At 44.3% G+C, this 25,009-nt stretch overlaps 1 protein-coding gene across 1 annotated transcript; it reads right to left on the bottom strand.

Annotated features, from left to right (window-relative positions):
- Positions 1-420: 420 nt before the first annotated feature.
- Positions 421-21,763, bottom strand: MATN1 (matrilin 1). The gene is made up of 7 exons (XM_035120965.2): positions 21,666-21,763; positions 18,484-18,830; positions 7,632-7,854; positions 5,937-6,062; positions 2,275-2,682; positions 1,232-1,384; positions 421-512 (listed from the first exon to the last, which is right to left on the bottom strand). The coding sequence occupies exons 1-7, from the start codon at positions 21,751-21,753 to the stop codon at positions 421-423; spliced, it is 1,437 nt and encodes a 478-aa protein (XP_034976856.2). The 5' UTR covers positions 21,754-21,763.
- Positions 21,764-25,009: the final 3,246 nt, after the last annotated feature.

Raw genomic sequence — 25,009 nt, 5'->3', positions numbered from 1 at the left:
CCACTGCAGTTCATCTTCCACCGAAAGCTATGCTATTGTCTGCAATGGCAAATTTACATCTATATCGCTGTCATTAGGTTATTCCACCCCATTCATTTCAATGCAAAGGAAACAAAATGGAAATGGAGAAGGCAAATATAACCTGTTAAAAACAACAGCAAATACTGGCCATATTCACTGGGTTGATTTCTGTTCTGGATATGCAACAAATAAACAAATATCAGCATTTTCTGATTGTTTCCCTTTTTGTAGGAATTCCCCACCATCCCTATCAACTGATGAACCTACCTGGAAAAACAAGCGTTACCATCCAGCCACCTAGTTGATTTCCCAGACAGGTGGCTCACCCAGTAACCTAAAGTTTATTCCTTCCATAAATAACTCAGCACACACCTAAAATACGCTCTTTTCCAAATACTCTCAAAGGATATGTTTCCGTGTCAGTGCCTTTATGAGGTTGTCTACCTTTGTCTGGTACTTCACAATGGCTTCACATTCACATGGATCTTCTTCTGAGGAAGAGAAAACAAAGCCGTTCAGTGAATCATACACTGGATAGATTGTCCTGGCTGGACATCAGTGGAAGCACTTAGAATCATAGAATTGGAAGGGAACCCAATGCAGGAATCTCAACTAAACATCCAAGACACGTGGCCATCTAACCTGTGCTGAAAAACCTCCAAGGAAGAAGAGTCCACCACCTTCTGAGGGAGTCTGTTCCACTATCAAACAGTTCTTATCACCAGAAAGCTCACAGAGGTTTTAGGATAATGGTTAAAGACACATGTACTGCCCTGAATTTCTTGCCAGTGAAGCAGTATATATCCAAGGGGTGTGTGTGTGTGTGTGTGTGTGTTTGTGTGTGTTTGTGTTGACTCTGTTCCTCCATCATTTTTTCTTGAACAAAGGGCTTGTGTCTTCTCCAACCTGCTGCTGCCCTTCAGATGGTTTGGACTACAACTCCCATCACCTTCAGCCAACATGAGCAATGCTCGGGGATTATAGGAGTTGTAGTCCAAAGCATTTGGAGGGCAGCATAGAGGGGAAGGCTGAGTCAGAGGAACCTCCCTTGCTGCTCATACTGCTCCCTGCCAATAGACTGTATGGGTTTGTAGTGTCGCTAGGCTGTACTGCCATAGTAGTTATTGTGCCTCATGTTGTACATTTATTTGCCAGGGTAGCAAGGGTTAAAGGATTGTGCTGTAAACATACCAGGCATGACCTTCCTTACCAACACAGATTTTACTTTGTAGTTTCTTTCCAATTTGGTTGATGGTTCTGAAATCAGCAGTGTAGAAGTAATGCTCTGCCACCGGATCTGAGGCAATTTCTCTAAGCTCGTCTTCAACAGCATTGCCTACTCCAACAGCGAACATCTTGTAACCTGAAACAAGCAAGAATTGCTAATCTGCTGGTCTGTTTTGTGAAAGAACAACCAATACTTTTATGCCAGGCTGAGGAACACGGCAGTAAACCATGGTTTAGCGCTATGTGAATGAGCAAACATGAGCTGTGGACTCACATGCTGTACTCTCCTCCTCTGACACAAAGAAGGGATCAGAAGTATCTGTGTCCTGGTTTAAACTAAACGGAGTTTCTATTTACAGTACGTGTGAACTAAAAGTGGGTTTTTATCCTGCCTTGTTAACAAACCACAGCTTGAACTAACCAGTTTCCCCAGTTCAAATCTAACAAAAAAAAACACCTTCCTGGATCCTTTAAACCAGGACGCACACACACTTCTATTCTCCTCAAAGCAAAGTGGGGAGAGGAGGGGAGAATGTATGACCCTGAATCCTAATTCTGTTCCTTCATGTAGCCTTAAACTATGGTTTAGCATTCAGTCTTTAATGCACCACACTGTGGTTTAATCTTTGTTTATAAACAAGGAAACCAGAATATAACCCCACTTGCATACCCTAGTTTAGAAACTACAGTTTTCTGGTTTGGATACAGTGGGAAACTCTGGTTTAATAAACCTTGAAAGTCTTGCAAACTGGTGCATAGGAGATAGAAGGAGGGAAGGGGGAAAGTGAGTACACATGTATAACACTCATTCTTGGTCTGAGAAACCATGGTTTATTAGACTGAGATCATTGGGTTGTATCCAACATTAGACATACTCAGAGGAGACTGATTGAAATTAATGGAACTAGGTTAGTCATGTCCATTCATTTCAGTGTGTCTGCTCCAAGTATGACTAATGTTGGATACAGGCCATTATATCTTAATCAGGCCATCGCAAAACAGTGGTACTAAATTATGAAAACCTACCTAGTTCTTTGGCTTTCTTGGCAGCATCATTGATGTAATCTTGTGACCGGCCATCAGTGAAGACAATTGCTACCTTGGGGACTCCAGGCCTTGCACCACTGGAGATGGCAAAGGAACTGTCCACTAGGAATTTCAAAGCTTGGCCAGTCATGGTGCCTTTCTCCATGTAAGACATCCTTCTCACTGCTGCTTTGATGTCCTTCTTGCTCTTGTATTGCCCCAGGGGAAATTCCTGTCTTACTGAACTAGAATACTGGACCAGGCCCACATGTGCATTCCTGTCCGACACATCTAGGGAATCCACTATCTGGTTGATGAACCTCTTCACCAGCTCAAAGTTCTCTGGCCTCACACTCTTTGACCCATCAATCAGGAAGACAAGGTCCGTGGCACCCCCTCCACTGCAGGCTGGGGAGAAGAAGAAGAAACCCAGAAAGCTGGAGCTAGTCATCTTTTTCATTTAAAGAAACACACTTTTTAAAACAGAGGAGGACCCTTTTCAATCACAAAGGCCACATTCCTTTCTTGCTCTGAGTGGTGATCTAGGGCTGCCTTAACTCATTCCAGCTGAACCTCAGGTCAACTAAGATTGGCCCAAATCACTTCAGGATCCAGGATTCAGCTAGACCAGTTGCATAGCCTTAGGTTCTACAGGAGCTCACACAGTCATCTGTATACTCCATCCATGTAAGCAAAAAGCTTTCCCAGAGTTCAAGAATGCATTCGCAACCAGGCAAAAACACTCAAGGCAGTTGCATGGTGGGGTTGGTGAAGGACTGTGTCTCTGAAGGGTATGTGGCCTGGAGAGAGTCTCAAGGGCCAGACACAGAAGGGGGGCTGAATATAACCCTGAGGCCTGATATTCCCCATCCCTGTTTTAAAGGCTGAATTTAGCAAACATACATGGCTGGTTCAGTCAACATTCTTCATTCCAGATATAAGGAAACAGTTGTCCTCCAGATGTTACATGGTCAGAGATGATGGGATCTGGAACCCAGCAACATCTGAAGGGCCACAGGTTCCCAGTCCCATTTAGTTACATCAAGCTCAGTGGGTTAAGTTCCTACCCTTCAACATTTCTCCGATGAGAGTAGGAAAATCCTATTCCATCCCCTCCAACATTTCTCCAATGAAAATAGGGACATCCTAAGGAAAAGCGGGACATTCTGGGATCAAATCAGAAACTGGGACAGCTTCTGTTAACCTGGGACTGTCCCTGGAAAACAGGGACATTTGGAAAGTCTGTAAATTAGGCCAGTGTGATTGATTTCCATGGTAAATAGCAGGCAAGCAGGTCCCAATCCATACTGGTTGCAGTTAGGCTTTAATCCTTTGCCCTCTGATGCAATCCCAATCTAGATGGGGGGGGGGCAAGGCTCTTGTTTTTACTAGACCAAAAGCTTCCACTGGGGCAAATGGGAGCTTACATTCTAATGCAAACAGCAGGCACAGAAATAAAGTGTGATCCAGACAGGACCTTGGCCCAGCTGCAGTGTTAAAGTCATCCATATAATACAACGCTGTGTCAGAACTCCAATCTGGATCAGGGAGAAGCTGCACCCATAATCTACGTCTCACCTTGTTTGACCCCCTCCAGTCCCTTGAAAATGAGATGCTCAGATATACAAAGCACAAGGGAGACTCAAAGGCTATGTAAGCATCAGCTCTTGAAAGTACTAATTCTCAGAAAGGAAATGAAGGAAAGTCATTTCTACTGGCATGCATTCGAGATGTTAGATATTGATCCAGTCTACTTCTCTCTCTTTTGTGCTATGGAACCTTCCCAAATCCCAGCTTTCCAAAACTGAGTCTATTGGATACTATTCCTAGTTCAGCCACTGGATAGGTTTTTCTAAAGTTTACTCAAGGAGGTTATACATTTCAGTGGTCCCCTTGTTCTGCCAGGGGAAGTTGGTGCAGAGTTTTAAACTGGGCGATTTATACTCCTTGTTGCTTTTACAGCTCTTTGGAGGCCATTGGAGAAGGTTACTTGAGGATTCCAGAAGTGACGCAAGCAATGCAGTTATGCTTGTGGAGGGGGAAAGGAGGTGTTACAGGGAGTGCTCTGGACAAAGCATTCATGCAGCAGCAGGCCCATGGCCCTGTGAGAAAGAGCTGCTTGTATCACCTCATTGCAGATAAGGCCCTATAATCCACCCTACCTATGACTCTCCTGGCACATGGAAGTCCAAGGAAATGATTGTTTAAGAGACACAGAAGCAATGTAAGTGGTCTAAACCAGTGGCGGAGCAAGGGGGTGCAGTGGGGACGGTCCGCCCTGGTTGTCATCCCTGAGGGGGGTTGACATTTGGCAATCCGAGCACCTGCAACTCCCGAACCTCCCCCAACTCCCGAGCTGCTGAGCCATCGAGGGAAGGGGGGGAGCTGCACTGCTTTGCTGGCGGCATTCCCCCATTCCCCCTTCGTTTTGACAGCTGGGGGAGGTTTGGGAGCCGCGGACGGGCAGCGCACCAAATGTCCACCACCAGCGGCTTGCTTCCCCCCCCACCAGCTGCCAGGCACATGCGCTGCTCCATGCACCCGATCAACTATCCTGTGCCTGGGAGAGCACCCTCTGCGCCCCACCCCCCTCGGGAGCATGCCTCATCCCCTCGGGAGTGTGCCCGCCCTGTGCAGCATGGGCATATGGTCTAAACTAGAGGAAAGGACCTGCTTCTTGGACAAGTGTCCCAATGTGCTCAAGGAGAGAGAACATTGCAAGAATATGCAGCTCATGAGTCTAGTGCAGAGGCAGCGCATGTAGTGCTCTCCAAACTCTCTGGGACTACAACTCCCATCATGTCTAATCTTGGCCATGCAGGCTGGGACTGATGGGAGTTGGAGTCCAAAATATCTGGACTACTTCTAAGGTTCACTAAGGGCATCTTGTCCCCCCTGCAAGATTTGTTCCCAGTACTTTTCCCTGATATAATGCATTTTTTATACATTGGCGAACTGCAGTGCAACTTTTGGATAAGTGTAAATTTCAAAGTGTGAGTTAATTAGTTTCTCACGAAAATGCAAACAAAAAATTTAATTTCTCCCCCATTTTTAACTTAAGCCAATTAGATCTAGTTGTTCTCTTGTGGTCTGCAAAGAGCAAATCTTTGCCTTCTTCTATGCGGAAACTCTTTAGGTATTAGAAGAGTACTATCAGGTTCCCCTGTGGCCTTCTCTTCTCCAGCCTAAAACTACCCAGTTCTTTCAACCTTTCCTCATATGACTTGTTTTCCATATTCCTGCATTGGCCTCCTCTGAACTCATTCCCATCTGTCCTCAGTTAAGATGAAGCATTTGTGGCTCTTCAGATTTTGTTAGACTACAACTCCCATCATTCCTAGAGAGTGGCCATGCTTGTTTGGGAAGATGGGAGTTGGGAGTCCAACAACATCTGGAGGTGCCCCATCCCTGGTCTGCAACACCCTTCTTAAGGCATGTCATCTACAACCGCTGGTGACCAAAACCACGGTTCCAGATGAACCCCTCGAGCAGTGCCAAGGAGGGATATGAAGAGCAATTAAACAGCCTGCATATTTCGTGTCACATGTATGCTTGCAAACTTGAGATTAAGATCAGGAAGAAGGCATGCTTCCCGAATGTCGAAATTTGCATGCATTCAAAACATTGGCCCACTCTACCAAGTTGAAAATAACATTATTTACCACTGCAGGTTTTCCCATCAGTGTTAAGCGTGAACCCCTCTTTACATGCACAGGTATAAGAAGCCCCTGTACTGACACAGATCTGCTGGCAATCGTGGTCTCCAGTGGCACACAGGTCTGACACAGCTGCAAAATAATAACATGCGATGTTAAAACATATATTTATACTGGCGGAAAGTACCTGACGTTGCTCGGGAATTCTATGAAACCAAAGGCATTGGAACACTTCCATCCACTATTTTGATTGTGCGGGCACATGTGGCCATGAGGGTATAGTTGTGGTGATGGCGCTGGCAGAAGCATGGGTGTGAGAAAGGGGTCAGAGGGGGGGTGGGAGGATCTGGATCTGCAGTGGGATGGCATCATTGTTGGGGTGGTGTTGGGGCATTTTGCCTACAGTGGGAAAATGCCTTGTGCAGGCCCTGCTGGCACCCTCCAGATGTTTTGGACTACAACTCCCATCACCCCTGACTATTGGCCATGCTGGTGAAGACTGATGGGAGTTGTGGTCCAAAATACATGCTCTGTGAAGCCTGGTACCAAAAGTGGATTACATGAGTTTCTTTTGTTTGGTAATTTCCAATGTACATATTTGCTTCTTGTGCTGAGGGTAAGTACGGTTTCTGGGCCTTGGGTTGTATCCAACCAAGTTCTACTTAGAGTAGACCCATGGAAATTAATTTCCCTAAGTTAGTGGTGCCCTTTAATTTCCTCATACAGTGGTACCTCGGTTTAAGTACACAATTGGTTCTGGAAGTCTGTACTTAACCTGAAGCATACTTAACCTGAAGCGAACTTTCCCATTGAAAGTAATGGAAAGTGGATTAATCCGTTCCAGACGGTCCGCAGAGTACTTAACCTGAAGCGTACTTAACCTGAAGCGAACTTTCCCATTGAAAGTAATGCAAAGTGGATTAATCCGTTCCAGATGGGTCCACGGAGTACTTAAACTGAAAGTACTCAAACCGAAGCGTACTTAAACCGAGGTATGACTGTGTGTGTGTGTGTGTGTGTGTGTGTGTGTGTGTGTGTTATTTAATTTTCTGTTTTACAATTTAAAAATATTCATTTAAACAACCTTAACATATCAATGACTTCCCTTCTTCTCTTTCCATGGTTCATTTTGAACAACATAAATCCCTGCACATTTTACACAAATTAAAGCATTCAGTATTCCATTATTGCATCCATCAAACTTATTTACACTGTTGAATTTATCTTAATGCTGCCAACGTTTTCAAGTCCACAATTTCTCCCCCCCCCATGTATTCAATAAACATTTTCCAATCTTCTTTAAGCGTATGTTCTTCTTGTCCTCTTATTCTGTGTCTGAAAGTTGCCCATATTCCATCAGTTTAAGTTGCCATTCTTCTTTAGTTGGGACCTCACTCATTTTCCATTTTTGGGCTAACAAAACACGGGGCGCAGTAGTGGCATACATAAATAACCTTTTGTAACACCTGGGAATTTCCATCTGAGTTATCCCCAACAAGAATGACTCTGGACTTTGAAAAACTGCTTCTAAACATTTTTTTTCAATTCATTATGAATTGTTTCCCAATACTCTTTTACCCTTTTACAGGTCTGCCACATATAAGTTTCATAAGTTGTGCCCTTTAATTTCAATGGGTCTGCTCTGACTAATGTTGGATGCAACCTCTTATTTTGCAGCACAAGACTTCCTTAATAACTTACCGCAGAATGCCTCCTGAAACTTCTTGGTCAGCTTTTCAATGACACTGTAGCTCTCCACATAATCCACATGCTCATCCAGAGGTGGGCTGGCCATCTGCCGCAAAGTGTGCATGTCCACACGGCCCACGCCAATGGCAAAAATTTCAATCCCAAGAGCTCGGGCCCTCGCTGATACATCCTTCACCCCATCCTGGGGGCGTCCATCTGTCACTACAATGGCTACCTGTAGGTAAGCACACAGTACTGCTTGTTTTATTTTATTAATATATTTACATCCTGGGGTTCAGGACGGCTTGCAATGGTTCAAAACATCAATTACAAAATTCAAAGTAATAAAGCAAACTAGTGAAAATAATAATTAAAATGCATCACAACACATTTTAAATCAGCAGTTAAAGTAAAATTTGCCCTGGCAGCAGCCCAATGATCAGTATTGTTTGCTCCTCAATTTTCTTAGTTTGCTCCTTAGTTTCTGTTATGTACGGAGTCAAGAGTGAATTTCAGTTTCCTTAGTTTCTAAATGTCTGTCTAAAATAGGAAGGTCTTAGCCTTTTGGTGGAAAGTGAGCAGGAAGGAAGACAACCCCACCTCCCTTGGGAGGAAATTTCTCAGTATGGGAGCAGCTACAAAAAAGGCTCTCTCTTGAGTCACCACCAACCAGGCTTCTGATGTTGATGGGACCAAGAGATAGTGCTCACTTGAGCATCTTAGCACCTAGGCAAGTTCCTATAGGGAGATGTATTTCAGGCAGCCTGGTCCCAACCTTTCTAATTCTACCTTCACTTGGATGGCATATATCAGACATCTCCAAACTTCGGCCCTCCAGATGTTTTGGACTACAATTCCCATCTTCCCCAACCACTGGTCCTGCTAGCTAGGGATCATGGAAGTTGTAGGCCAAAACATCTGGAGGGCCGCAGTTTGGGGATGCCTGGCATATATCCTGAAGCACTTGGGTCAGCAAACTAAGGCCAATGGGCCGGATCAGGCCCAATTGCCTTCTGGATCTGGCCCGCGGATGGTCCGGGAATCGCCGTGTGGATCGCCAGTGTGTGTGTGTTCTTTCCCTCTCCCTCCCACAGCAGCGGTGGTGATGCCTCCTCCCTCCCTCCTCCTGGCTTCTCCCTGCCCTGCCTAGAGGAGGAAGGGGGCTGGGCTTTGTTGGTGCCAGCAGCAGCAACGCTCAAGCGGCTGCCGTTTTTAGCAGCCCCTCTCTGGAGCCCTTTTGCGTGCTGCTCATCGTCCCACCATAGCTGCCAAGTTTTCCCTTTTCTCGCGAGGAAGCCTATTCAGCATAAGGGAATTTCCCTTTAAAAAAGGGAGAACTTGGCAGCTATGCGTCCCACTGCCCCCGCCACCAATCCCTGCCGCTCGCAAGACACAGGTAAGCAGCCACTGGGGCTTGTGGTACTCTTGCATCACTTTTATTTTTATTTTTAAAATATAGTCCAGCCCCCTGCTGAAAACATTTGTTGACCCCTGCTGAAGCACATCATGCTATCAGAGTCAGTTCTTCTACTCAGCTTGCTCAACCTTTAATTGGACCAATAATGATCCTATTTCCTATAAACAATCAGTCATGGAAGTTATTGTGTCTACACCACCAGGAACACACACCATTGCATATATTATGACAGAGCTATGTTTAGTTCTTACAGCAGAATATTATACAAATCCAACTGTGCATGTAAGGGAGTACAGGATTCAGCCTTGGTAACCTTTGGAGACAAGAGAAATAGTGGGCGATAGTCATATGTTGGAATTTTATGTTATAAGAATTAAAAATGAGAGCAGCCACATGCTTTAAGGATGCCAATGGTTCACCAAATATAAATGCAAACGCTAGTTAAACCTGCTTAAACCTAAGACCCCACGTTGCTCAGTTGCTTGTTTAGGGATAAATTGCACATTAGACTTCAGTCACATGGTTTTTCGTTTCTTGGAAAGTGTGTTTATAAGCCTTCTAAGTCCTCCAGACAATATTGTGTGTGTGTGTGTGTGTGTGTGTGTGTGTGTGTAGGGACGCGGGTGGCACTGTGGTTTAAACCACTGAGCCTAGGGCTTGCCGCTCAGAAGGTCGGCAGTTCGAATCCCCATGATGGGGTGAGCTCCCGTTGCTCGGTCCCAGCTCCTGCCAACCTAGCAGTTTGAAATATATATATATGCACTCAGACACACAGCTTTAAAGCATGGACCTGTGCCTAGACAGCATGGGGCAAAAGCTAAGTGTGAATCAGTTGTGTGCAGTCAGTGGACTAGGGGACTAGGCTAGTCCCCTAAAGTATTAAAGCATAGCACCTCCTTTCCAAAGCCCTGGGAAGCTTCTGCCCAGCTTAGTGAGGGAGGTGCAATGCTCATGTGTGTGATGTCTGGGAGCCCCTAATCATCCTCACAAGCTGGAGCCTCTGGCCCTAACTGTTCCCCTCTGAAAAATTTCACCGCATGCCATCTATTGTAGACAAACCCTTAGTTTCAAGTTGAAAGCAACTGGCAAGGGGAGGGTTATGCACTCTTTCCTGTCCTGTCCCTTCTTACATGCAAACCACACTTCCCTTCTATGCCTTAAGACAAGGCACATTCATTCATTCATTCATTTAAATAACTTTTTTTTATTTTCCAAAAATAACAAAAATAAAAACAACAACAATGCAAAAACAAAATAAAACAAATTGACTTCCCTCTAATCCCTTCCTTGGTTCTATTGTTTGTCCAGATACTGCATGTCTATTGTTCAATTTGTAACATATTGAAATCACCTATTATCCTCTCATAAAAGTGATCTTAAAACCCTGCTCATGTATTAACTTGTGTACATTGCTTCTGTATATTTGCCATAAATATCTTCCATTCTTCCTTAAATTCAATATCATCTCTTCCTCTTAATTTCATCATCAATTTTGCCATCTCAGCATATTCCCTTAGTTTAATTTGCCAATCTTCTTCAGATGGGACACCTTCTTCTTTCCAATATTGTGTTAATAATGTCTGTGCGGCCGTTGTTGCATACATAAACAAATTCTTTTGTAATTTTGGTAGGTCCACTCCTATAATACCTAATAAGAAAGCTTCTGGGTTTTTTTTTAAAAAAGGTTATTTTAAACCACACTTCCCAATGGGACTTTCCATTGTATTCAAGGCTTCATCGCCATATGGCTACAATGTACCCTGTATTTTGCTCCATAAAACTGATAAAGGATCATAGCACACAGTGCAATGCCCCTTGTTTGCCAGAAGAGAGAGCCATTTATTTAACTAATGGGGTGGGGGAGACACGAAGTAGAAGGGCTTCCTTTGCACACAGAATGTGTGTGTGAGAGAGGTGGGGGTGGTTTTCAACTTGTCAGTTAAAACAAATCACAACCAGCCTTCCACAATATGACAGAGACTTTTAAACAGCAGTTTCAACTAATCTTGTCTTCCACACGCATGTGTGTGATTCCCCCCCCCAAAAAAATTGAAATTTATTTACTATTTATTTAAAGCATGTGCCATTAAGCTTTCCAGAGTGGCTTACATAGTTAAAACGAGACTGCCCCCTGCTTGCTGTCTTACATGGTTTTAAAAAACGCAACACATAAAGGAAAAGGAACCAGGGGTGGGGGGAGTGGAGGGAAGGGAAGGGAATCAAACTCTTGGCAGGGCAGGTAAATCTGGGTCTCGTCACTTTTTCCAGTTCATTTTGGCACAGATCAGAAAACAGACCAATTTTTTAAAGGAAGATTTCTTCTGGGTGTTGAAATCTCATGCAGCTAAGGAAAAAGTCAACTTCCTTCATACCCCACAACACAGGAAAAAGCAGTTTACTAATAGTATATCCATATTCATCATATGGACTGTAGCCTTCTAAGGAGCAGCCTTCCCCCGGGATCCTTCCAGGATATTCCTTCCATAAATTTCCATCTATCTCTTTATAGCCATTAGGGAAAGGAGCCACAAAGTTTAAAGAGCATGTTCAATTTCTTATGTAAACCTATGTTTCTTAAAGGCGTAGGTCACATCCATGCCATACTTTAAAAGCCCTCTTATACCATTGTAACAGTCATGGATTCCCCCAGAGAATCCTGAGAGCTATAGTTTCTTAAGGGTACTGACTTTACAGACCTACAATTCCCAGTACTCTCAACAAACTACAGTTCCCAGGATTCTCTATTACTGTTAAGGTGGTATAAGTGTATTTTAAATGTATGGTGCAGCTGTGAGCATAGAAACCATGGCAGAAAATGGGGGCGGGGGGGGGGAGAGAGAGAGAGAGAGAGAGAGAGAGAGAGAGAGAGAGAGAGAGAGAGAGAGAGAGAGAGGGTTGGCAACAGCAACTTGCCACAATGGCTGTGTTCTGCTTCCACTGTCGGAGGAAAACTGCAAAGTCACATGCAATACCTTCTGAGCTAGCCAGAATTCCACACTCCCTTTTGTCCTAACAACTGCATGACTCTGCAAGGCCCCCCCCCCAAAAAAAAAATTGATTTGGGGCCCGGATCTGTGTTGGTTCATCCCTGGATTGTCCCAGCTCATGTTGGGCGTACTGCAAAACACTAGATTGAACCCTGAACCAGATTGCGGAGGGGGCAGGGGGGAAGCTGTGCATAATCCTGCTCTTTATGTTTAAGGTGGACTTGAATTGAGCAGCCTTTCAAATAGAGGCTGCCTCTGAACAGAGGGCTGTCCTCTCGAAAGTAGAACACATGGCCAACCCGGCAGACACAATGCTGTATATTGTCTTTTCATAAAATGATATTATGCTAAACCTAATGGCTTGGAATACACTTAAGCCATATCACCGTGAAATTTAAACTCAATGGGTTTAAAAGCAAGGGGTTGTCAGCCGAGATGGGGCTCTTTCGCTCTCCTAAAGGACAAAGACCTCCACAGTCCACAGAGTTCCTTTCAGCAAGCTAAAAGGCCCCTTCAACTTTATGTAACAATATCTTTATTTCGGCACCTTTTCTATCCCTGTAAAAAGGGGAAATAATACAGTCTGGGAATGTTTCACCCTGCAGGTTATGAAAACCTGAAAACAGAGACTGGAAGCTGCTTTCCACATTTCAAAAAACAATCCACCTAAAAATCTGCTCTTGGGTTTCACCAAAATGCAGACAACACATCACTCTTATTTAAGTTCAAGAATTAAGGTTTTATGGAGCAGAGATGGCACACATAGAAGGCAATGAGTTGGATGCAGATTGAGCTGAACTTTGTTCTTATTAAAATCAACGTGACTGAAGTTTAACTCAGCTAACTTGGAGCTGTGTCTAGTGTTACCCATATGCTCAGAGTGAGCTCACTGAAATTAATGGACGTGGGAAACTTAGGTCCATTAATTTCAGCAGGTCTGCTCCAAGCAAAGCTTAGTCTCATATAGAATCACAGAATCATAAAAATGCAGAGTTGGAAAGGACCCCAACATTAATTAGTCCAATACCCTGCAATGCAGGAACTACAGCTAAGGAATCCATAACAGGTGGTCTTCCAACCTCTTTAAAAAAAAAAACCCAGTGAATGAGAATCTACCACTTCTGCTTCATTGGAGGTTCTTAAACAGAGGTTGAATGGCCATCCAGAGAAGGGCTTTGCATGCCAAATGTCCCAGGTTCAATACACTGCATCCCCAAGGCAGTTTTCCCAAGAGATAGGTAAAGGTAAAGGGACCCCTGATCATTAGGTCCAGTCATGACTGACTCTGGGGTTGCGGCGCTCATCTCCCATTATTGGCCCAAGAGATACTCCTCTCTTAAATCCTGGATAGCCACTGCCAGGAAGTACAGACAACATTAGCCTAGATCAGGGATCAGCAAACTTTTTCAGCAGGGGGCCGGTCCACTGTCCCTCAGACCTTGTAGGGGGCTGGAGTATATTTTGTGGAAAGAAAGAAAAAAGAATGAATTCCTATGCCCCACAAATAACCCAGAGATGCATTTTTAATAAAAGGACACATTCTAATTTAAAAACACGCTGATTCCCAGATTGTCCGTGGGCTGGATTGAGAAGGCTATTGGGCCGGATCCAACCACCGGGCTTTAGTTTGCCTACCCATGGCCTAGATGGACCCATAGTCTGATTCAGTCTAAGTCAGCCTCCTGTGAGACATAATTGGAGAGTTGTATCCAGTCTCTTTTCTTCTAGAATAAAATGTGTCGGTACTCACCATGAAATTGTTATAGTAACTGCCACACTTTTAACCAGTGCTTTTCTTCTAGAAAATAATATGCTGGTGCTGCGTACCTTGAGTACGCCCAGAAAGAAAGAAAAAGCACTGGTTGTATCTATAACACAGCTATTAAAAAGTCACTTACACTCCATTAACTTCAGAATGCAAGACTCTTGCTACATTAAATGAAAATGTAGCCAGGAGTAAATGTCATTATGGCAGCAGCATTAGGTTTTGCTTAAGAAGTGACTTGAGTTTGTACTGAGTGGAAGTAAAATAAATAAATAAAAGCATTTCTGGGCAACCGCACATTATTCCTTCTATCAAGTTCCCTTTCCTCTCATGACCAAAGCTGACTTTTCTCCAGCCAAGCAAGCACAGAGCCAGCTGCAAAGTTGTTCTCCTACTCCCCAAATGAATTAAAGAAGGCAATCAAAGAAGGCAATGATCATATGAGTGATAGCACCAGGTGCAATTCCCCTCTCATCCGAAGGATAAAAAGAAGGGAGGCTTCCAACAAAGATTAAAAATATATTAAAATGTCACACATTAAAAACTTCCCTAAACAGGGCTGCCTTCAGATGTCTTCTAAAAGTCAGACAGTTGTTTATTTCCTTGACATCTGATGGGAGGGCGTTCCACAGGGCGGGCGCCACTAGCGAGAAGGCCCTTTGCCTGGTTCCCTGTAGTTTTGCTTCTTGCACTGAGGGAACCACCAGAAGGCCTCGGAGCTGAACCTCAGTGTCTGGGCAGAACGAAGGGGGTGGAGATGCTCCTTCAGGTATACTGGACCGAGGCCGTTTAAGGCTTTAAAAGTCAGCACCAACACTTTGAATTGTGCTCGGAAATGTACTGAGAGTCAATGTAGGTCTTTCAGGACTAGTGTTTTATGGTCTCAGAGGCAGCTCCCAGTCATCAGTCTAGCCGCCGCATTCCAGATTAGTTGTAGTTTCCAGTTCACCTTCAAAGGTAGCCCCACATACAGCACATTGCAGTAGTCCAAGCGGGAGATAACTAGAGCATGCACCACTCTGGTGAGACAGTCCGCAGGCAGGTAGGGTCTCAGCCTGCGTACCAGATGGAGCTGATAAACAGCTGCCCTGGACACAGAATTAACCTGTGCCTCCATGGAAAGCTGTGAGTCCAAAATGACTCCCAGGCTGCACACCTGGTCCTTCAGGGGCACAGTTACCCCATTCAGGACCAGGGAGTCCTCCACACATGCCCGCCCCCTGTCCCCCACAAACAGTGCTTCTGTCTTGTCAGCATTCAACCTCAATCCATTAGCCACCATCCATCCTCCAACCGCCTCCAGGAGGTCTCTTTTCTAGCCAAGTTGGCCATTGATACCTCTGCTCCACACTTTAATTTTAAAAATGGCAATGGTGGCAGCAGCTTCTCCCCATCTACTCAAATGCACACTGGATAAATGGCCGGAAGCATCCCAGAGATTTCAGGGCCCAAAACTGAGATGTAGGGGTGACCCCTCAATGATATCACTTTTTAATATCTAGATTCTGCACAACCAAGATTTGTGGCATCCTTTTCTTTTGCTAGTGGTGGTAGACAAATAATATTGGGGGGGGGGAGAAAGGGAAATAATAAATGAATGAATGAATGAATGAACGAACGAACGAACAAATGAACGAATGGCAAATAGGCATCTCTTGTAAGCCGAATACATATTTGTATACAACACCTTCTGGACAAAAATCAACCTAAACATTTCAGGATCGAGGAGGGGGGAATAGTGCAGCAGAACTCACTGGGGCAGAGTTTTTATATCATATTCAAGAGAGCAACTTGATGCCAATCTGTGTAAAGGGTATCTTGGCTGCCTATTTCCAAATCATGGGATTGTTCTTCTGCTCCTGTCTTGCATAGCAAGAAGCTGGCAGGGGTGGGGTCTAATACCTGGGAGTCTCAAGTGGGGAGAATTCCTGCTGCGTTCATGTCCAGCTTTCAGGCATATTTCCCTTCCCTTTGCACAGTGTTCCTGATTAAAAGTCACTGCCTTTCACAGCTGGGAGAGAGCTGTAGCATGTTTTGTGCATGGTTTGCATGCAAAAGGGTTCAATCCTTGGTGTCCCCAGCTAGGGTCAGGAATGTCCTCTGCCTTAAACCATGGAAAGCTGCTACCAGTCAGTGTAGGCAATGCTGAGTTAAAGTAGCTTCCTGTGTCTCATTTTTGGTAGCTCACCCCCACAGCACCAAAATAATGTAGCCTGACTTAGCCCTGTGTAAACAGCTACTGTTTCATCTTATCCCATTTCCTAGCTTATCACTTCCCCATTTTTTCTCACCTCCCTGTACTCGTATTAGATTTTTCCATGATAACTTGTACAGAACAACTTTTTAAAAAGAAGTCAAAATGCTAATTGGAAGACTGGACTTAAAAGCAGCCATTGTGCCCTGAAAATCATCTCTTTGAACTGCTCAGATGAGTTCATCAGGGGGGCCTTTTTTGGACAGAGTCTGTGGATATCTGAATTTAATGACATTCCAGAGCTCCACTCAAATGTCTTTCCAGCTTTTTCAGAAAGTGAAACATGAAGCTGCCCTCATACAGAGTTGAGCTGTTAGTCTACTCCAGTGATAGGGATAGGCTCTCAGATATTGTTGGACTCCAGTTCCCATCAGCCCCTGCCAACATGGCCAATGGTCAAGGATGATGGGTGTTGGAGTTCAGTGACTTCTGAAGGGTCACAGACTTCACACCCCTAATTCGCTCCACTGGCACGGACTCTGTCTCCAGGAGGTGAGGTGAAATGCTTGCCCAGCACCTGTTACCTGTGTTTGAATGTGATGCCTTCTGCACACAAAGCACGTGTTCTACCACTGAACTATGGCCCACCCCTAACAAAACTGGTATTCCATAGAAGGGTCAAATTAAAAACCCAAGCAGAGCTGTGGCCTGACTTAGGCATACTTTTTACCTTGTTCTACATAAGGGCCATTCTGATAAGGAAAACCCAGGTTGCTTTTGGCAAGGGGAGTCTGCCTGGAGCTGAAATTAGGAAATAATTGGATAAGCAGAAAACAGAAGTGGTGTAGCGGGGGCCATTGTGGGGACAAAAGTGTGAATTAAAATGACTGCAAACAGTCATTCAAGCATGAAATTATATCCCTCTCCCAGGAATTCATGCCACAAAGAACGGGCAAACTGAAGTAAGCAGACACTAGGGGACGGGACGGGACAAAGGATTTTCCCTAATAGATTCTTTGTCCCCAGCTTTCCACAGAGCTGTTGGCCAAAATTTCTGCCTATTTCATTTTATTTCATCAGCTGTCTTTCCAAACTTATATTTTTCAAATATGTACAGAAAGCAAAGTTCATCCTAGAAGTTGCTTTCTGCTTTCTTTCTTTTATCTTTTGCTATTTACTACTTCATTTTTTAAATTTATATACCACTTAAACCCACAATTTCAAAGTGGTGTAGAGTAGGGATACAGCCAGGAATGAGCAAATTTGTCAATTTCAGTTCCAGTTTTTCCTTTTTCCATTCTTAAGTTCCATTCTCCACATTGCCACAGAAGTATGTAATTCTTAAAAATAAAAAAGAAGTCCTCATGAAAAGTCATCAGGATTTTAGTGCTAATTCCTCCCAGTATACAGGTTTTTGCAAAGCAGTTTCCCCTAAAATCATGCATTTCTATGCACATTTAACCCCGTGCAGTAATTATTGTACACATTGCTTAGGTGGAGAAATTGATTGCAAAATTCAGAGAAGTCCAAACGTTGAAATATGGCTGTGTTTATCATTGTTGGTGGGCCTGTGGGAAAATATATAAATGGTGGGACGAAATCTATGAAGAAATGAAAAAAATGTTGAGATTGACTTTTAGAAAAAAACCAGAGTACTTATTATTGAGCATTATTCCAGAAAACATTCCTGAGAATAAAAGAAATATTTTTTTGTATGCGAGTGTGGCAGCGAGACTAGTGATAGCTAGGAAATGGAGGAAGGAAGATCTACCCACAATCCAAGAATGGCAATTAAAATTGATAGAATTTATGAACCTAGAGAGGATGACAGCAGCAATTCGAAACACTTCTAAGCAGAAATCTAAATTGGAATGGGGAGTGGTAGAGGAATATTTCAAAAGAATTGGTGTCAAAACAGAGTTGATGATCTGTTTAAATTAGATAGTCATGAGGAAAATCGGAATCTGGAAAATAATAGTGTGATAAAATAAAATTAATCAAAATTAAGATAGACATGATAAATGAAGCAACGCAATTTTTAAAAAGATATTTAGAAGACAAGCGGTGGGAAATGACTCGGAAGGTAATTCTTTTATCCTTTCCTTTTTTTTTCTCTTTTGTTTGTTTTCTTTGATTGGGAATAAGTGTATGATTGTATGATTGTGTATGACTTTATGACTTTATGATTTTAATTTGTTATGCTTTTGAAATCTAATAAAGATGAATTTTTAAAAAAAAAATTTAAAAAAAGAAATATGGCTGTGTTTTTGTTCCCATATTGTTTCAGGAAATGTGAATTAGCTAGGTTCACTTTTAAAGCCAAACTGAATCAAATTTCTCCCCCAGCTCCAGACGCAGCATAAAATCAACCCATTCCATATCTGCCTAGTTAGCCTGCTTATTCCATTTAGCAGGAGCTATTTATCCAAGCTTATATTTTTGCAAGAAAGGTTAGAAACAGGAGGCACAAAGGTTCTTGCAAGTCCACACAGTTTCCATACCTTGTTAATCTCTGGAGATCTCACTCGGGCACCTTCGACCTCACTGAATGCTCTGTTGATTGCAAACTGGATAGCCAGGCCTGTCATGGTCCCAGTGGAGAGTGGTTCGATCTTGCGAACAGCTTGCAGCAGGCTGGCCTTGGTACGGTGAGTCTTGAGGGACAACTCATTCTTGACCGCACTGGCATAATTGATGACGCCAACCCGTGTAGCATTTTGTCCCACATCAAGTGACTCAATGACCTTGGACAAGAAGACCTTGACTTGCTCAAATTCATTGGGACGCACACTTCGGGAACTGTCAATGATGAAGAGCAGGTCTGTAGGTCTTGTCCTACATTGGACACCTGTTTGAGAAAAATGAAATAAATTTGGAAGTAAGCTCCACTGAGCTCAGTAAGGTTGAGTCTCAGGTATATAGAGGGCACAGGATTGCAACCTTAGCATCCTCCTCCTTATTTTAAAACCTTGCTTTATTTTGCTAATGTTTGATCTACTAAGTAAGTCAAATCAAGAGAACTGGGATAAATCTTTGCAATCTTTCAGACCATCATCTGAAAGGTGTACACTTGGACATGCTTCGGGGGAATTTCTAGGGTTGCCTTTCTTGGTTGTAAGCATTGCCTGTGTTCAGATGGCATCATTATGAAGGAGTGAGGAAGTACTCCTGTAGTCTTGTGGGTGACCCCTTCCTACAAAAAAACCTGGAAGTGACCACCATACTTCACCATCCCTGTAACTAAATTAGCTATGTCTGTCACCCATGACCACTACAGGTATCCATGTTCAGAGGAAGTATTCTTCATAGTAACCTGCATCTGGGGACAGGAGATTGCTATCAACTGAGTGCACTTCTGAGAAGCCACAGACATCTGTCTGGCCCCTTCTGAAAGCAAAATTCCCTTACCTGATGCATGCAGACAATTTCCTACATTGGAAATGTTCTTATTGCTTTTTGATTACAAGAGGAGGAGGAGGAGGAGGAGGAGGAGGAGGAGGAGGAGGAGGAGAAGAAGAAGAAGAAGAAGAAGAAGAAGAAGAAGAAGAAGAAGAAGAAGAAGAAGAAGAAGAAGAAGAAGAAGAAGAGTAGTTTGGATTTGATTTCCCACTTTATCACTACCCGAAGGAGTCTCAAAGCGGCTAACATTCTCCTTTCCCTTCCTCCCCCACAACAAACACCCTGTGAGGTGGGTGGGGCTGAGAGACTTCAGAGAAGTGTGACTAGCCCAAGGTCACCCAGCAGCTGCATGCGGAGACGCGAACCTGGTCCCCCAGATTACAAATCTACCGCTCTTAACCACTACACCACACTGGCTCCCTCTAGAATAAGTCCTCTAGAAATGCTCCCTCTAGATAAGTCCTCTAGAAAAGCTAAAATGTGATTAGAGAAAGCTTTATGCTGATCATCTAGAGCAGAAGGGATGCTGTTTGACTCCAACTCCAATCAGCCCTACCCATAGGCACCAACTCCTAGAGATGAGGCACTTTGGGCTCCCCAGCATTTTTTTATTGAGGGGGTTGGGGTGGCCATTGTTCAGAGGGCAGAGGAGGGTGATCACAGAGCTGGGCATGGCACGGCTTTGGCTACTGACGGCTCCTCCTGCTGCTTCTGCTGCCACTGGCCGGGGCCAGCTTCCCCCATCTTCCCCTTGTGTGGCAGGGGGAGGGGGTGGTTGAGAGCCGCTGGCCACTGGGGCTGTGCTGCTGCTGTGTTTGGCTCCACCCCCTGACTCCTCGCAACGTTGCGCGCATGACTCATGTCGGGCCCACACAAATTTTTTTGAAAGTTGGCGCCTCTGGCCCTGCCCAGTACGGCCAATAGGGATGATGATAGGTATAGTTCAGCACGATCTGGAGAGCCAGATAGTGGAAGCTGCTTTATACTGAGTCAGGCCATTGATCCATCTGGCTCAGTATTGCCAGCACTGATTGGCAGCAGCTCTCCAGGATTTCAGACTGGAGTGTATCCTCATCCTACCTGGAAATGTTGGGTATCAAAGTTAGGAACTTCTGCATGCAAATATTGGCATTTCCCTAGTAACCATATGCTAAGCACTGGAATGTCTCTGGAAAGCCCAAAAAACAGCAGGACAGGAAAGCACGGGCATCACTGGTATTTGATGCAAGATTGACTCTGAGATAGGAATTCCCTTTAGCTATCTCATCTGGAAGCCACTTATGGATATAGCCTACACATGTCTGTCTGCTGCATCCCTGGTTTTCTGGATGAGACAATTAGATGTAACATTTGAATCAGTGTGAACGGAAATAATTTTTCAAGGATGGTCATGTTCAAACTACTCACATTCCTGCTCAGATCCTTTGTTGGAACTGCTGCTGTCATTCATAGAATAGCCATGGGAAGATGCCTTATATTGAGCCCAACCATGGGTCCATCTAGCATCAGTGTATTGTTTACACTGCCTGGCAGTGGCTCTCCAGAATTTCTCTCCCAGCCCTACCTGGAGATACTGGGGATTGGATGTAGGACTGTTTGCATGCTCTGCCTCTGAGCAAAGCTAAATCAGATGCCCTTTTACTGAGCTAAGGAAAAAAAATGACCAGGTGATTTGTTACTATGCGTCCTACATGCTGCGTGGAGAAGATGACCTTGCTAGTAAGCCATCTTACATTTGTGCATCTGGTTCTTTCTGCCTAAGTGCAGAACCATACTCAGAAGCCTTACTGAATCCAATAAAGCTTACTTCCAGGGAATGGGGGTTAGGACTGCAACCTTAGCTGAATGACTCGTTTCTCAAAAGATGTTCTTCCCCACAGAAGCACCTGACTCACTCAAGAATGAAATCTCTTGTACTGGGATCTGAAACAGGCAAAGTCTGAGAACAAGACATGTTTGTGTGTACTAGGAAAATGAATATTGCTGCTCTGTTAGATCTAGGGGTGTGTGTGTGTGTGTGTGTGTGTGTGTGTGTGTGTGTGTGTGTGCCTTCATCTCAGCTGCTAATTCCAAAATAAAGAAGCAAGCAGTAACAGAGCCTTGCAAGTGTCCTTGCCCTAGGAGAATATCCACACTCCACACTCTCACCCAACCGACATGCATGCATGCATTTTCTCACAATTCACAAATCTTGCTATGCTTTAATTCCCTTCTCTGTTGCCCTAGCCTGCTGGCCCAGGTGGACTGGAGAGGACTGACAAGCTCATTCATTTGCATCACTTACCTCTCAGCTGAGGAGGGACCCCATTAACTCCCTGCTCCTGAAAGAGCAGCAGCACAGAGATCAGGAAGCCAAGGAAAAATGCTGTCATGATGGCTGGACTGAAGGCAGAGAGTAGAGTGGCAGGCACCGGCTTTGGCCCTGAGGTATTAATGGGCCACTCCTCAGAAAGGCAGCAGGCCAACCTATAGCATGTGTGAATGATGGGGTGGAGGTGGGAGGGAGGAGATTGAATGGAAGTGTGGAAGGACAGATATTGACAAGGAAAAGTCCCTTGGCCCTTCCCATTGCCTGGACTTGCGACAACAGCCTCATTGCTTGACTAGGAAGTGGGAAGTAGTAAATGCGACCAGAAAGGGACCTGGAATGCAGGGAATTTGAGACCTGAACAGTGAAGCCAGTCACATCCATCTGAAGGGAAAGGGCTTTAATCTGCCAATCACCAGCTTCAATCTAGCCTGGGGTCTGCCACAGTAAGTAAACTGTCTCCAGCAAGTTGGGCCAAAGACTTTTCCGTGTTCGAGACCACTAGGGATGGGGACAGGGTGGGGTTGGGTGGGTTGCATAAAAATAGCTGCATGGGCACACAGAATGTTAGGGGTGGGGAAATGTAGGTATTAAGAAACAGCAGTTTTCTTATTAATTCTGACTAGGAGGTCTCAAAAGGAGAGCACATGCGGTTGGGGGTGTAAGAGGATACAGGAATTGGCAAAGGAATCGATTTGCATGACACTTTCCGATGTTAAAGATGTTCTTTCAATGTATTGTGAAGTGAGGGAAGAGAGTGGGAGGAGGAAGAGACAAGACAGAGAGCTGCTTAGAAATATGCCTCTTTCATACAACAAAAGGAAACAAATATATGAACCCCCAAAGCAAAGCGAACAACCTCTGGTCTATTCTATAATCCATTTCCCATTTAGAATCCATTTCATGGAAAAATCATGTAGTCTGTTTCACTAGGAACCACAGGTGATGTTACAATTATGGTGACCCATACTAGAGTCATATCGTGGTATTACTGTCATGTGCTCTACATGGGACTGCCTTTGAAAACGACATGAAAAACCTCCCGAATGACGCAGCCAAGCTGGATATCAGAAGCATGTTAATACTTTATTAAAGGGATTGGGGAAGTCTTTTTCAGACTGAGGGCCACATTCCCTTCTGGGTGACCTGCCAAGGGCCACATGCCAGTAGTGGGTGTGGCCAGAGGAAAAAGTGGGTGGAGAAATGACTTAAATTTTCCATTTATGCACAAGGATGTTATCTGTATGGACTTAAACACCTCTCCCCATCCCCCATCCAGGCAATGAAGAAGCATTATCGAAGTTCTAAGACACCTTCCAGCCAGGTAAGGAGGGTGCAAAGTAGTCATGGCTTCTCTCAAAGAACCCTGGAATGTTTGTTAAGGGTTGTGAGAGTCATGAGGAAACCCCTGTTCTTCTCCCAGAGCTGCCTCACCACCTGGTTCCAGAGTCTAGAACAGGGTTTCCCAAATGGGGGTCTCCAGCTGTTTTTGGACTACAACTCCCATCATCCCTAGGTCAGGAATGATGGGAGTTGTAGTCCAAAAATAGCTGGAGATCCAAGTTTGGAAAACCCTGGTCTAGAACATACAGACATTCTGGGCATATGTGCAAATATTGGAGGTAACTGTGGCTTCCAAAGGTTGTTGGACTCCGACTCCCATCAGTCCCAGGCAATATAGTCAATGGTCAGGGGTGATGGGAGTTGTAGTCCAGCAACATCTGGGGCAGCACAGGAAAGTCATCCCTGGCTTTACATCTACTGTTTTTTTTAAAAAAATGTTTGTGTACCTCTGTGTATGATGTACCGGTAAGATGCTTCTTCCAATAACATGGAAATAGCACTTGATCCCAAGTAATAAAACTCTACCAACATAATCAGGGAACAAAGTGAACTCAAAATGTACAGAACAAGCGTCCCTGTTCCAGAACTATATTCTATATATTTTTCACCAGCTGTCATGCACACAAAGTCCTTTTGGTACCGAGAGTCCATATGGTCATGAATAGGGTTCATTCACATCCTTCTATAAATGAAGTCTCTATGGCTGTTCTCACTATGAAAAAGAAGTCTGAGGTTTCTCTGTGTCATTTTTCAGCTAATGAGCAAAGAAAGATAAATACATCGCTGGGAGGGGGGGCATTTTGCTAGCACCATTTGTGGTATACAAGAAACATTAAAGCTTTCAAAACAAAGTAAGTCGGGAGGGGAGATACAAGCGTGTATCTGTATTTATAGATGTGTGGAGTGGCAAAAGCATGTTTGGTATCAAAATATGAAACATAATTTTCCCCCAGGGCTTCAAAGGCCAAGCACATTGCATCCAATTGACCCAGAAGAAAATGTGCATCCTTGGATTCTCCCCAAGTCCACTTGAAACAGAGATGTATGAGCTATTGAGGGATTATTATGGGAAAAGACTCCCACTCCACACGCCATTCTGCAGAGTTCTAAGTGGCTGTTTTACAGCCCCATCCTGTAAGTCTTCTGCTGCCTTAGCACCTGTACCAGACTGTGTTTATTTAGCATCATCAGCCTGCCCACCAACTGAGATCGGCTTCAGAGTGGGGTAGTCGTAAGTACATAAGAAGAGACCTGCTGGATCAGGCCAAAGGCCAACCTAGTACAGCATCCTGTTCTCCAAGCAGCCAACCAGATGCCTATGGAAAGCCCTCAAGCAGGATCTGAGTGCAACTGTGCTCTCCCCACTTGTAAATTCCCCGTAACTTATACTCGGAGGCATACTTCCTCCGAAAGTGAAGGTAGAACATAATCATTAGCAGCCTTTTCCTCCATGAATGTGTCTAATGCTTACAATTCTGTTTGTTTGTTTCTCTCTACTGCTCTCTAAATTTTCATTATAAAAGTATGGAATGCAATAAAATTGAAATTTGGAATGATGCGTAGGTTATATGAGAGAATAGTGTACATTACTCCCCCTGCAATCCAAGAATATTCATCTACCCCAGACACATCCAACTCCCAAGAGACTGCTATCTACTCCAAGTATTAAACAAATTGGCAGTGATCTACCCATTGCCGGAGCTGTTGAGCTTTTCTGGGGGAAGATTGCCCAGAGTTGTTGAGCTTTTTGCAGGGAGGATTGCCAAATGACCGCCCGGTTAATAGGAAGGCTGAGCCGGGCATCATTCCGAGCGCTTGCTACCTGCCATATAGCGCCGGGGGTGGGAAGTGACAACATTCCTTGCACGCTTGATTTAATCCTGTGATCAGCAAGGATCACTCCGGCTATCTACCTGTCGATTGCAGTCAACCAGTTGAACATCTCTGATCTACCCAATACACCAGGCATAGGCAAA

The sequence above is a fragment of the Zootoca vivipara genome, chromosome 6 (assembly GCF_963506605.1).
Source record: "Zootoca vivipara chromosome 6, rZooViv1.1, whole genome shotgun sequence".
NCBI lineage: Eukaryota > Metazoa > Chordata > Lepidosauria > Squamata > Lacertidae > Zootoca > Zootoca vivipara.
This window is presented reverse-complemented; position numbering and strand designations above follow the sequence as displayed.

Coding starts and splice junctions, on each gene's coding strand:
- MATN1 (XM_035120965.2), bottom strand. CDS start 21,753: ATGACAGCATTTTTCCTTGGCTTCCTGATCTCTGTGCTGCTGCTCTTT. Junction 18,831..21,665: donor GGTCCCTCCTCAGCTGAGAG/GTAAGTGATGCA, acceptor TTTCTCAAACAG/GTGTCCAATGTAGGACAAGA. Junction 2,683..5,936: donor TGATGGGAAAACCTGCAGTG/GTAAATAATGTT, acceptor TCTTCTCCCCAG/CCTGCAGTGGAGGGGGTGCC.